Source organism: Hemicordylus capensis, chromosome 6 (assembly GCF_027244095.1).
Source record: "Hemicordylus capensis ecotype Gifberg chromosome 6, rHemCap1.1.pri, whole genome shotgun sequence".
Lineage (NCBI taxonomy): Eukaryota > Metazoa > Chordata > Lepidosauria > Squamata > Cordylidae > Hemicordylus > Hemicordylus capensis.
The window spans coordinates 12,205,276-12,219,861 of NC_069662.1; the positions used below are offsets into that span (position 1 = coordinate 12,205,276).

Below are 14,586 nucleotides of genomic sequence, written 5' to 3' on the forward strand. Positions count from 1 at the left end.
GTGTATATGTGTATCTGGAGCTCCAGTGTAACATGTAGTTTGGTCTATCACACAGTTTGTCTATCCTGAGAAACCTTCATGAAAAAATGCATTTTAGGGAATTCCACTAGAATTGACTATATTTCAGTCAGGACATTTTTATGCGTAGGTGCCAGCTAGAAAATTAATTCACTTGCAACAAAAATTAAATAGAACACTTTGTTTTATTTCCAGTGACCAAAAGAAAAAGTGTTCATGAAAACCTGGGTTATGCAGAATATTGTGGCATTAACCAATTGGAAAATGAAATTCCACATTACATTTTTCATCTTTCTCCTTATGAATCCCAAAAGAAACTCCTCCTAGTTCTGACTACAACACCTTTTTAACCTCCAGTCCAAAGCAATGTTTGCTTCCTGTTATCTACCTTCTGCTCCCTCACAGCAGTCACTGAACTGCTGATCAGCAGAAAGTGATCAGGTACTCCGGATAGGCATGGTCATCAAAAAAGGTCACAAATATAGTTGGCTTCCTGGTATCATTAACCAAACTGTCATATCGGCCTCTTCCCCATGGCTTCTTTGGTGGCAACACCATATTTTCATTTCCGTGGGCATACTCCCCAATCAGGACCCGAGCCTGGAACATATAACGGTGCCCATTGGAATCTGGCTCAGCATAGTATGCAGACAGGCTAGCTTCACTTGAAAAATAAATGCCTTGACCATAGAAACCAGCTGCAAAGAAATAAGAGATGACATGATCACACATCTGCATGGATACATAAAAACAAGACCACAGAGAAAGCTGAATGTTTAAGGGATGAGATATGAGAAGAGTCTTCTATATGTCATGTACCTATAGCGGCTATATAGCCAAAACATTCTATAACTGTTACAGGAGTCTTTTGGAAATTTCTAGTTCTGAACATCCTCACCTTTCTTTTTAGAAGGCAAACAAACAAAATACCCACCAGATTTCCAGTCCTTATGAACCTATCCAGAGTGCCTTTTGCAAATCAGTGCAAATTGTCATGTTCATTTACAAGTGAAGGCTGATAAAAGAGAGTACTCAAACAAGCTGTCTCTGCTAGCTAGAAAGGCATTCATCCGGTGGCTTCAGTGTGTGCTGCAGCATTCAAAAGAAAATGGAAGCGGCACATTTTCATAAACAGCTTGGGCTATAATTTTGTCACTGCTCTGGGCATTTTAAATGGCCTGTCCTGCATTTGGTTAAAGTTTAGAATCTGAATGGCATTTTGCACAAGGTTTTTTCCTTACCCCTCTTCCTTTTTTCCACAGAGGACCACAGAGACAGTGGTCTGATGCTCTCTGTCTTTCAGCACCTGCCCCAGACAAGATGCTCTCACCCTCCTTTCTTCTACTAGTTCCTCTCTTCTTCTAGCAGCTCGTGAAAGCTCAAGCAGCATAGACAAGTACATGCATGACCTGATTTCTCCCTCGCTTTCCTCAACTACTTCCAAAAAATTGTATGCAAGGCTTTCATAGATCCTTTACAAACTAGAGATTTCTGGTTTCACTTGGTCCCAAATGTGTGGTACTGGATAGCTTTTGAGAGTGGGAAGGACCAGGAACAACCCGCCAGTCTCTTACTGTTCCTGCAGGCGCTCTTGAATCCAATCTCATGGATGGAACACCAGTGCTTTGGCTGTGTCCCATGATAGAGGATGCGCTCATTCTGAGGCACTGCTGAGTTCTTCTTCTCCATCCAGGTGCGTTTACAACAGTAGGATATCCACAGATACTGGTTCTGGATTCTTTCTACCTATGTAGGAATCACAGGAGTGTGAGTGGGCCATTAAATTTTAGTGACCATGTGTGCCTGAGATCAGAATAAAGTTCACCACCACCACCCCCAAAACCAAGAGCCCAATCCCTCACCAATCTCAAATGGTACAGTGCTGAACACATAGTTCATCCTGAAATCCTGTCTCTTTAGACTATCATCTGACCAAAGTTATAGATTATGGCTGAGATAACACAGTAATGTCAGCATAAGCAACTCCTCACCTCTAATTAGCAACTCTAATGCAAGCCATTACAGCCGCCTGGCGCCTGAGGGAGGAGAGTTGGTCTTGTGGTAGCAAAGCATGAATTGTCCCCTTTGCTAAGCTGGGTCCACCTTGTTTGCACTTGAATGGGAGACATATGTAAGCACTGTAAGATGCCCCCTTCCCTGGGCAGGGGGCTGCTCTGCAAAGAGCACCCTGCTTTGCTACCTGCTTGTTTCCAAGTTCCCTCCCTGGAAGCATCTCCAAGATAGGGCTGAGAGCGACTCCTGCTTGCAACCTTGAAGAGTGGCTGCCAGTCTGTGTAGACCATACTGAGCTAGACAGACCAATGGTCTGACTCGGTATAAGGCATCTTCCTATGTACAAAGAAATATTGCTGAGGGTCAAGCAGCCTTTAGCAAAGATACAAGCTGCGACAGAGGGGTGGTGCAGAGGGAGAGTCTGCGAACTGCACAGAGGACACCTTCTGCCAGCAGAGCTCCGCCTTTCGTTTCTGGGCTTTCCCTTCCCTCACTGCAGCCACCCTCAGCATAGCCCAGCTCATTGCAGAAGGTCCCTCGACCCTCAGCAACACCTCTTCAGTCAGTTTAGGGGCCTGCAGCAGCATCGAGAACTGTTTGCACTCTCTCTTCTTCTACTAGCATTGCTGAGTTTGTGAGCCAATGAGTTAATATGAAACTCATTGTCCTCCAATTAATATTGCTCCTATCCTATTCCTTAGAATGGGAAACATGTCAATTTTTCTATCCCTATATTACGTGACTTGGCTCTCACAGAATCTGGAGGAAATTGCTTAACTCTGAAGCTATTCTCACATGCGGCCTAACCCAGGCTAGGGACACCCAGCCTTAGGCTGTGCTTGAGAACCACCCGGATTGGGCCTGATCCCAGCAGGCCAGCACTGCCTAGCCTGGCTGCTAGCTGAGCTTAAGGGAGTGAGCACATCCTTATCCTGGGCTACCGGAGGATTGTGTGTTTGCTGGGGCTATGTTTAGCCCCAGCTGACACAGAGACGGGCACCTAGAGCTCCCGTCCCCTGGGCACTTTCCAGATTACACACTGTTCAGCAGTAAAATCCCAGCCGCCTTGGGATTCTTTTTTAATGAAAGGCAGGGTATAAATTTAACAATAAAATAAATAAAAAGCTTCAGCTGAAAATATAAATAGCTTGCGCAACCCTCCTACAATGGGAAAGTACAGTTATTTTTTTGTGATGCACATGCAACATTGTACGACTAAAACAGAAGTATAGCATCCGAAAGAAGACATCAGAAATGTGAACGGCACCTTGCTGACAGTGCAAGGACTACAATGTCAAAACACAGGCAGGACGGAAGCACACTTAATGGACAGTAGTGACACTGTTGTAGCATGTAATTTGGAAAGTGCTCTGGGGGAATCCCTCAGTGTGTGTTGTGTGGTGCATTGTGGGATCTCTGGAGGCTGGGACGCATTGTCCCAGTCTCCGGTGTTCCGTGCTGCAGGAACACAGCGTGGATCATCTGGGAGTGCGGTCCACAGTCCCAGTAATAGGCAGCAGTTGTCTGGGGGTAAAGGTGAGTATAAGCAGGATCCCAATGGCCCACCAGCCAGCCAGTTTGTATGAATGACCTCACAGCCTTTTTTGCTCACTGTGTACTGGTTCTCCGCTTGTGGCACACTATGGTCTGGATTTTATAAGCTGATATACAGAGCAGGCAGTCACATTGGTGGGCTACTTCTTTATACTGTGGGTTGAGCTAAGCCGTTATCAGTCCTCTCATATTAATCTGTATTGGTTTGAGGCTCAGAGCAGGCCTCCTTCTCAGTCTCCAAGTCAATCATGACTCACCTTGAGGACTTTGTAGCCAGTAGATGTCTGCTTGAACTTCTTGACAACGTCCCGATACTCCTCCGAGCTGGTCTCTAGTTCCACTTTCTTTACCAAAGACCCCTGCATGGCTTCCCAGTGTGGAACAATATTCTTGTCTACAACAAGAAAACATGGCTGACTATGAAAGCAAGCGTTGCATTTCACATGTAAGTGTACTTGCTGCTGTAAGTAATCTGAAAGTGTGTTCTAGTGGGGGGGAAAGTTGTTCTGCCCGTTTTCAGAATGTAGGAGGAAAGCTGACTAGAGTAGGCACCTATTGGCTAATGCCTGTATAATCACCAACATACCTCTATACCAGAGAAGTTTTACGAACATTTTTTAAGCTTTTCATGATTTTTTGCTTTAGTAAAGAGAAGAAAGGTGTGGCACAAGGAGCAAAAGGTGGAAAGAGAAGAAGACAAAAGCAATGGGCAAATCCCCACCAGTGCAGCACCAGAAGAAAACTGGGGACACAGAAAAGCAAAGTTCATTTCTGGGTGGGCAAGCTGTGTCCCACATATTAGATTTCTGAAACAGAAATGGGGAGCAGGTAGAGGGCAAGTACTTGTTCCAGGGGTCGCTTGCCCCATTTTCTCCCCTTGCTAAAGCCACCCTAGATACCCACTGAAATTTCTACAGAAAGTGGGGTTGAAAAGGAGGATATGTTGACAGGGGGCTTTTGAAGGGAATGGGGTACTTCCTCACCCCACAAACAGATCTCTCTCATTATCGTGAATGTCTTTCCATTCTCTGGCATGAAAGCTTCACCCTTGAGCAAGTTGACGCTTATCATCTGTCCTTTCCACAGTACCCATGTCCTCATTTGTTTTTCGCCATATGACCTCTCTAGGCAGCTATTTGTGGCCATGTCAAATGTGGACCAGCCAGCATCAGTTTTATAACGCCACTGGACACTTTCGTACAGAAGCTTGGAATCTATCCACGCAGCCTGGGCCTTCTGCATCTTAGCATTAACGGCTTTCTCTATCTTGGTGTAAATGGCTTCCAAGATGTTTTCAACGTCTTCTTGGGAACCACAAACCCAAACAACTTTCTCTCTCAAGCGACGGAGGGCAACCGGAAAACAATGTGATGTGTTTTCACAGAGTTCTTCAAGGATCTTGTTATTGAAGGTTGATATTTCTGCACTGCAGATGGTTTCATCACGGAACTTGGCAATGAAGTTAGCCACATCTTGCTTGAGTGAGGCTATATCACTCTCTCGACCCACTGCATGGATCACTGCCCAGTTGTCATCAGCCGATCCCTTGGAGAAATAAACAACATGCCAAAAAATGGCAGTTAGAGTCAGAAGAAGACTTACTGGGGAACCTTTGAGTGTTCATTTTATTTCACATTCAGTTTTATAGACTTTATTCAAAACTGCTCCCAATTCCCATCTGATCCAGGACCCCAAAACAAATTTGACAGAGTATTACAAGAGACCCAACCACCAATACTTCACCAAGTCAACCCATGCAGTTTATGCTATGTAACTACTTTATGCTACTACGAGTGGGGGCAAACAATGCTGCCCCATAATTGTCTCAGACAGTACACCACCACACTTAACTTGTTCTCTTTTTCTGCTCTCACTGGCAATTTTATCACAATGGCTGAGGCTCACCTGGATTTGCACCCTTGCAATGCAGTCCTGTTGTTGGGCCATTTCCTGCAGCAGACTTGCTCCAGTCCCAGAGAAGTATTCACCCAGAGCTGCTGTCTTCAGAGGCATTGAACAAAGCTCAAGGGAATCCAGGTCTACCCTGATGGCTGGTATGGCTTCCCTCACATATTTGCAAAGACCACACACTTGCAGGCATAAGACCTGACTGTCTGACTGAACTTGGATGTGCACATTAAGATTATGCCAGCCCATGATACGAAGGAGATTGTCCCCAGCTACAACAATTTCAGGTTTTGTGATGTTTACTTTTTCCTCCGTTGGAGAATTGTCCCTCAGGTACTCCTTAATACATTCCTCTACGTTAACGATATGGGGACTAATGCCAACCACAGTCACCTGGCTAGATACAACGTGATGAATGGCTGTTTGCTTATTGGACCGCAACATCTGCAGCAGTTCCTTCCATTCTTCACACTGGGTCGCCCACTGTAGCTCCTGAGCTATCTCCACTGTCTTCTCGCATACGTACCTCATGAGGATCTCTTCTGCTTCTTTCATTGTACCCAAGTCCAGGCCAGCTACGTGAACAACTTCAGAGATCTCCAGTGCAGCAAGGATTCCCTGCTCGAAGAAGTAGGAATTGTGGAAGAGCTTACCCCACTGTGCTTTGACAAACTGGGACTGGAGATCTGATAGAGGAACTGGCAGAACCTGGAAACCACGGAGCAGCAGCTCAAAGTGCCTCTGCGATTCTATCACCTTCCAACGGGGACCCTTGAATGTGACAGTTGCTGGATTTTCAGCAAGGATATCAGTGCTAACTAGAGGGTCAAATGGAAGTATCCCCTGAACCAAATACTCTTTTACAATAATGCATGGGAGTGTCTCATACTGAGCTTTGATTTCTATCCACCCAGCCTGGTATTCCTCGATCTTCTTATGAATGACTTCCAGAACATTCAGTACATCTTCTTGGAAGCCACAGATCTGGAGTTTATCATTCCTCGGATGCCAGAGGCCAATGGGGAATCGGTGCAATGTGTTTTTGCAGAGTTCATCGAGGATCTGGTCACTGAATGTTGTTATTGCTTCACTGCAGATGGAACATGCATGGAATTTGGCAAAGAGGCCAGCCACTGCTTGCTTCAGTGAGACTACGTAGTCCTCTCTGCCCAATGCATAGAACACCACCGGGTGGTCTTCTTTAGTAGATCCCTAGTGGGGAGGGGAACAAACATGCTGAAATCTGGTTAGAACCACTGGTGACATCTGTAGTATAGATGATATTCCATCCCTTATTCCAATTTATACAGAGAGAGAGAGAGAGAGAGAGAGAGACATCCATCCAAAACGTTTAAAATTTAAAATAGTCTACTGTATCACTCCACAGCAAATAGCAATAGCAATAGCAATAGCACTTACATTTATATACCGCTCTATAGCTGGAAGCTCTCTAAGCGGTTTACAATGATTTAGCATATTGCCCCCAACATTCTGGGTACTCATTTTACCGACCTCGGAAGGATGGAAGGCTGAGTCAACCTTGAGCTCCTGGTCAGGATCGAACTTGTAACCTTCTGGTTACAGGACGGCAGTTTTACCACTGCGCCACCAGGGGCTCATGTTTTACCACTGCGCCACCAGGGGCTCATCTCATAAAGAAAACACATTTTATAAGAGTTTGTGTGGATTCCCTAATGAAGTACCATACATATATTTATCCCTGCTTTACATTTTGCAGATAAAATTGCTCATATCTGTTCTGACTTGGATGCCAAGATTTTTGTGGCACCAGAACTGGATGTTGCTGATGCACCGACTGGTCTTGTTATATTGGATGGTTTTCAGACTGTGTTGCCTGAGGAGGTGGACAGGCTGCTTGGAATGTTGAGGCCTACCACATGGTGTCATCAACCCCTTGCCCTTCATGGTTGGTGAAGGCCTGTAGGGAGGAACTGGGTCTGTGGGTGAAGAGGGTGGTGAATGCCTATTTAGAGCAGGGGGTGGTCTCCCCTTGCCTGAAGAAGACAGTCATTAGGCCCCTCCTTAAAAAGCTCTCATTGGACCCAGATGACTTAAATAACTTTCGGCCAGTTTCAAATCTCCCCTTCTTGGGCAAGGTGTTGGAAAGTATTGTGGCATCTCAGCTCCAGGCAGCCCTGGATGAATCTGATTACTTAGATCCTTTCCAGTCTGGCTTCCAACCTGGATAAGGGATTGAAACTGCCTTGGTCACCCTGGTGAATGACCTACGCTGGGAAATAGACAGAGTGAGTGTGACTCTGCTGATCCTCCTGGACCTCTCAGCTGCTTTCAATACCATCGACCATGATATCCTTCTGGGACATCTCTCTGGGTTGAGACTCGGGGGCAGGGTTATATGGTAGCTCTGTTCCTACCTAGGGGGTCATACTCAGAAGGTGGTGCTGGGGGATGCCTACTCCACCCCTTGGTCTTTGGCCTATGGGGTGCCACAAGACTCTATTATGTCCCCCATGCTGTTTCACATTTACATGAAGCCCCTGGGAGAGGTTATCCGTAGGTGTGGGCTGTGGTGCCATCAATATGCTGATGACACCTGGCTCTACCTATCTTTTAAGTCAGCAGACACCCGAGAGGCAGTGGATGCTCTAAACCGGAGCTTGGATGCTGTTCTGGACTGGATGGGGGCAAACAAGCTGAAACTCAATCCAGATAAGACGGAAGTGCTCTGGGTTGGTAGAATTGATCCTCCGAGAAATGAGGTAAATCTGGTCTTGGAAGGGGTCATGCTCCCTCTGAAAGACAATGTCCGCAGCTTGGGGGTGCTTCTGGATCCAACAATGTCCTTGGAGATGCAGGTGGCAGCGGTGTGCAGAAGCACCTTTTACTAACTATGGCTGGTATACCAGCTGTGACCCTACTTGGAGAAGTTGGACCAGTCCTCAGTTACTCATGCATTGGTAACATCCAGATGAGACTACTGCAATGCACTCTACATGGGGCTGCCCTTGAGGACTGTTTGGAAACTTCAGCTGGTTCAGAATGCTGCCGCAAGGATGCTCATGGGTGCAAGTTGCTTCACGAGTATTACAACCATCCTGCATTGGCTTCATTGGCTACCAGTCCACTTCCAGGCTAGATTCTAGTATCTTGAATCTGGCATTGACCTTTAAAGCCCTACACGGCTTGTGGCCAGGGAACCTAACGGACTGCATTCACCCATATGAATCTGCCAGGGCCCTCCGCTCATCATCTCAGGCCCTGCTCATGACCCCGCCACTAACAGAGATCCGGTTGGTGGGGACTAGAGACAGAGCCTTTTTGATTGTGGCCCCTCGGCTTTGGAACGGCCTCCCTGAAGAGCTTCGCCATGCTTCCGCCCTCAGTGTTTTTAAAAAACATCTCAAAATGCACCTTTTTAAGGAGGCTTTTTAATGCTCCTTTTTTGTGGGTTATATCTGGTAGGTTCTTTAGCTTTTTATAATTTTCAGTTTTAATTTGAACCTAATAATGATTGTGGTTTTTAATCTGACAACTTTTGTTTGTTTAATTTAGTTAATTTTATTACTTTTATTGTATCTTGTGTCTATCTGATTGTTGTAAGCCGCCCTGAGCAGTAGTGCACTGGAGCGGGGCAGGGTATAAATATTTTAAATAAATAAAATAATAAATTTATTGCAGCATGAACTTTCATGGGCCATAGCCCACATAGATTCATGCAAAGCCTATGCACAGAAAATGTTTGTCACAATAAATATTAGTTTGTGATGCTACTAACAAGAAGATGTCTTGCTTTTCCTGCAATAGGCACTACCCCTCTCAAGTCTGAAAATGTTATATCAAAAATAATGTTGAGAGAGTGAGGGACTTGCTTAGGAGTTTTACACACACACACACACACACACACACACACACACACACACACACACAGACAGACAGTATATATTTGCACACAAACAAATAACCGAAGGAGAATACAGGGCATGTAACAATACAAGGCTATTAACACAATCAAAAACTGTGTTGTACTTAGCAAGGAAAGAGAAAAACTTAGGTAGAAGTTATTGTGTGGAGGCAAAGTGGGAGGAAAAGCTACTCAGGTTTTCCTCCTACCTTGCTTCCACAGAATCACTTTTACCCAGATTTCGCTCTTACCTTGCTTCCACACAACTGAAAATTGGGAGCACACACAGCTCCCAAAACTAGGTACATCACAGTTTTTGATTGTGTGAATGGCCTCTATGTTGTATTAGAAGCCGCAATAGGGAGGTGGAGTTTAGAGGAGGATCAGGAAGTAAAAGGGCGGAGTGAATAGTTCAGAAGATTTAGAGAAAGAGCATGCAGTAGCTGTAGGAGCTGCAGAAGCATCCTATAAAGAAGGAGAAAGAGTTTACTTAATCTTCAGTTGTTCCTTTGCATTATACCTCTTTGAAGTATAATGCAAGAGGACAACACTGCATGAAACATGGCACAAGCATCCCAAGCCGTCACCTATGGTAGCAGTATTTCACAGACACCAGTGAAGCAGTGACCAATCTGTCACATCACAGGATTTCTTGCAATACCACAAGTAGTTCTAATTTTAGACTGCATAGTGCAACATCTTGGGACAGCACATTGTTTGAAACCAGTCATAGTGAAACAGAACTGCAAAAGTCCTGACTCTTGCACATACCCTCCCCTTCCCTGCCCCCTGTGGCTGGCCTTCAGATCCACTGGATTATCTCCTGTTCCCTCCACATCCTAAGTTCTTAAAAGCCCATCCAACCAGCATTAACCAAGGAAATACATTTCTGGAGTTCTGGTTCTTAAGCTTACTATCCATGAGCCAAACACTCTTAAAAAATAAAATGAAACAAGTGAACAGAAACTGCTCAAACACCACCACACTCACCTGCCCTGAACAGCCATCATTACTGATGACTCTACTGCACCTGTCAGGAATCTCTCGAATCTGCAAGTTGGCAACACAGTGCCATCGTTGGACAATTCCCTTCAGCAGACCTGCTCCAACCCCAGAGAAGTATTCACCAAAAGCCTTCTTCTTCAGGGGCATTTTACAAAGCACCAGGGAATCCAAGTCAATCCTGATGGTTGGTATAGCTTTTTTCACGTCTTTTTGAAGACCACTGACTTGCAGGTATAAAACCTGCCCATCAGGCTGGAATTTGACACTCACATTAAGATGCTCCCAGTCCATTATACGGAGGAGATTCGACCCTGCGGCAGCCAGTTCTGGTCTGGCAAACTCAATCTTTTCCTCCACTGGAGAGTTGTCTCTCAAGTATTCCTTAATAGACTCCTCCACCTGAGTGACATGAGGACAGGTACCAACCACGGTCACCTGGTTGGATGCAGTGTGATGAAGGGCTATTTCCTCATGGGACTCCAGTCTCTGAAGCAGCTCCTTCCACTCATCACACTCCGTGGCCCATTTCAGTTCCTCAGCGATCTCCACTGTCCTCTCGCACACTCGTTCCATGATGAACTCTTCTACTTCTTTCATTTTACCCAAGTCTAGGCCAGACACCTGGACAACTTCAGAGATCTCCAGCAGAACAGGGATACCTTGCTCCAAGAAAAAGTAATTGTGGAAGAGCTTGCCCCACAAGGCTTTGACAAACTGGAACTGAAGATCTGAGAGAGGGACTGGCAGGGCCTGGAAGTCACTGAGGAGCTCCTTAAAGCGCCTCTCTGCTTCTTCCACCCTCTGACTGCGGCCCCAAAATTGGATCGTTGCTGGAGCTTTAGCAAGAATCTCAATGCTTACAAGAGGGTTGGATGAGAGCATCTCTTGAATCACAAAGTCTTTTACAATAGCACATCTAGGCAGTGGCTCATCAGCAGGGCACTCCCGGCTCACCAGCTGCCTCCGAGAGGCTCCTTGGGCAAGGCCATGAAGGAGTGACACCATTTCATCAGATAGGCCCACAAACCACATTTTGTCATCCATGTACATCCTGATGGATCTGAACTCCTTCAGGAGAGTCAGCTCCTCAAGCAGGGCATCTAGCATTTCTGTCCGGGTCTCACAATGCACTACATACTTGTTCCGCACAGACCAGAATGCTGCTTCCAAGTTGTGCAGCTCCATGGACTCTACTGTGGCCTGCACCATTAACATTCTCCAAGGGGGATATGTCTGGATGCCATAACCAACCTCCTTCAGTTGTGCTTCAAACTGGTGAAAGGCCACTGGGTCCTCATTTAGGTAGCGGAGGAAGAGCGGGTCCTCTAGATAACAGAAACCAAGGGGCTCTGGAAGAAAGATGGGTTTATTGACTATTAGGCCACACTGAAGACATGCACAAAAGTGTTTCCTCTTTTTGCTTGTGTATTCTTTATGAATTCCTAGGGGATGTTGGGCTTTAGGAGATGGGGAACAACACATGCTATTTGCAGGATACAGGTTCAGCCTCTAGCATCTCTCACAATACGACCCACAATAAATAGGATAGATACAGTGGCCAACAGATTGGAAGAGGTCAGTCTACATATCCATACCAAAGAAAGGAGACTTACAGATCGTGCAAACCATCGCACAATATCCTTAATTTCACATGCTAGCAAAATAATGCTGAGTATCATCCAACAGAGATTAGAGCCCTACGTAGAAAGGGAAATGCCGGATGTTCAAGCTGATTTCAGAAAAGGCCGAGGAACAAAAGACATAATTACTGATGCACAATGGATAATTGAGAAAGCCAAAGAATACCAGAAAGAAGTCAATATGTGCTTTATTGACTACAGAAAAGCCTTTGATTGCATTGACCATGTCAAGTTGTGGAACATCCTTAGGAAAATGGGCATCCCAGAACACCTTGTTCTCATGAGAAACCTATACACAGGACAGGATGGAAGCCACAGTTCAGATGGAACATGGTGAAACAGACTGGTTACAGATTGGCAAAGGAATAAGACAAGGCTGTATACTTTCTCCTTCTTTATTCAATTTATATGCTGAACATATACTGAGACAAGCTGGATTGGAAGAAGATGAGCATGATTTTAAAGTTGGAGGAAGAAACATCAATAACCTGCACTATGCTGATGAAACCATTCTGATAGCTGAGAATGTGGATGATCTGCAAGCTCTAGTAATGAAAGTCAAGGAGCACAGTGAAAAAATTGTACTATGACTAAATTTAAAGAAAACTAAACTGATGTCAACGGGCACAGCAACCAGCCTCAGAACTGATAATGAATTGAAGACATTGAAGTGGTGGATAGCTTCTGCCTTTTAGGATCAACCATCAACAGTAAAGGATCCAGCAGTCAAGAAATACGCTGCAGACTAGCACTTGGCAAGGTTGCAATGAAGGCCTTGGAAAGGATATTTAGATGCCGTGACATGTCTATACCTACAAAGATTAGAATAATTCAGACAATGATTTTCCCTATGACACTCTATGGATGTGAAAGCTGGACTTTGAAGAAGCAAGATACAAAAAGTGTTGATGCTTTTGAACTTTGGTGCTAAAGAAGACTTTTGAGGATACCATGGACAGCCAGGAAAAAAACAAATGGATCATAAAACAAATCAATCCAGAATTTTCACTGGAGGCACAAATGACCAGGCTCAAACTATCATACTTCAGACACATTATGCGAAAACTCAGCTCCCTTGAGAAGTCCATAATGCTAGGGAAAGTTGAAGGAAATAGAAGAAGAGGACAACCAGCAGCAAGGTGGATGGACTCGATTACAACTGCAATGTGAAATGCACCGCTGAGAGAAGTCAAAGGCCAAGTTGAAGACAGATCATCATCCTGGAGAGAATCTACGTGGTCACTAAGAGTCGACACTGACTTGACGGCACTTGATCAATCAATCAATCAGCCAACCTACCAACGAGCCATGCAGACTCAGTTTCCTCTGTCCTAAAATTGCAACTGACGGGGATTTGGAGCTGGTGTAAATTTCAGGGATTTGCATCTCTTCTTCTAGCCATCACAATCAAACTAGATGGTTCAACAGAAGGCAACTGTTACTGTTAACCCTCTATGAGAAATAGCCAAAGCTTCAAAGAGAACCAGAAAGCTGATCTGCAATCAAAAGACCTGCTCCCCACTCTCACAGCTCCCTCACTTTCTCAGCTATCAGTGCAACAGGTGTGCCTGAGCTTGCACCTAGTGGGTCAACTTGATAACAGTCACTGTGCATGTTAGAAGAGACAGACAAAAGCTTTTGAGGGCTCTACAGACATCAGGTGGGCAATGAGCCTGCTGCAGAAGCGCACTCACTGCATACCATCTTCTCTCCCAGAATGAACTCAGAGGAAACGGCTCAAAATTATTTCAGCCGAAGCCAGCTAGGCTTCTCTGCTCTTGTGTGGAAGGGATTTCAATGACCCCAATTAAAGCAGAGCAAGCATGGGTGAGAAGAACCAAGCCCATTAACAGTATCTTGAGGTAGACATTTAAGGTCCAAAAACTTGTAAAGCTTTCCTAGGGAAATTACATACTTAGAAAGCCTGTACCCCTGAGCTTTATTGTCTTTACAGTGTGAGAGCAGAACAAAGAAGGAAGGAAAAATAAAATGCAAACAGGTACGAAGAGGAGGGGGAGGCCTGAGAATATCAGCCTACCAATCAGAAGCCACAGCAGAGAGAGAGAGAGAGAGAGAGAGAACACACAAGAGTGGCGGTGAGGGGGAAGATGGCCCTTGCTAACCATCTCAATACTGCTGGAGCTGTATCTCCCACATCTACTCCTTCCCAGAGCAGTTTTTCAACATGTTTAAAAAATTGAATTCTTTGTTTCTTAAAAGAGGAGGCAAATGTACATGTGGTGCTTTAAAAGGTTCTTTTTTAAAAGGTAAATTGATTAGAACCATGGGTGAGAAGCAAGCCAAGAACTGAAGTAGCACTCACAGCAAAGGCAAGCAGTGACTGTGTTCATTCCAGGGAGGGTAAAAGCCACTGCAAGCCCTGTTTATAAAAGGTCCATCTGTACACATCCGAATGCATCTGCAAGCTGACTGAGTGGGGCACTGCTTTCCATGGTCTACAGTCCCACTCTCTCCTCTGGTCAAACAGGCACTGTGTGTTTCTGAAGCAATACAAAACCCTGTTTGCTAAAGGTTGAAGTGGGATGAGTGTCCATACCATGAGCA

At 45.2% G+C, this 14,586-nt stretch overlaps 1 protein-coding gene across 9 annotated transcripts in view; it reads right to left on the reverse strand.

Moving 5' to 3' along the window:
* Nucleotides 1–184: 184 nt before the first annotated feature.
* LOC128328864 (uncharacterized) overlaps nucleotides 185–14,586 on the reverse strand; it is a 40,365-nt gene continuing 25,963 nt past the window's right edge. For 8 of the 9 annotated variants that reach the window (XM_053259025.1, XM_053259026.1, XM_053259031.1 and 5 more), the window contains 6 exons: nucleotides 10,367–11,730; nucleotides 5,491–6,705; nucleotides 4,569–5,130; nucleotides 3,843–3,979; nucleotides 1,593–1,764; nucleotides 185–716 (listed from right to left, as the gene is read on the reverse strand). In XM_053259025.1, coding sequence (XP_053115000.1) covers nucleotides 442–716; nucleotides 1,593–1,764; nucleotides 3,843–3,979; nucleotides 4,569–5,130; nucleotides 5,491–6,705; nucleotides 10,367–11,730 — 3,725 coding nt within the window. In that variant the 3' untranslated portion in view covers nucleotides 185–441. The remainder of the gene's footprint in view (nucleotides 717–1,592; nucleotides 1,765–3,842; nucleotides 3,980–4,568; nucleotides 5,131–5,490; nucleotides 6,706–10,366; nucleotides 11,731–14,586) is intronic. The other variant, XM_053259033.1, reaches the window with a different exon arrangement.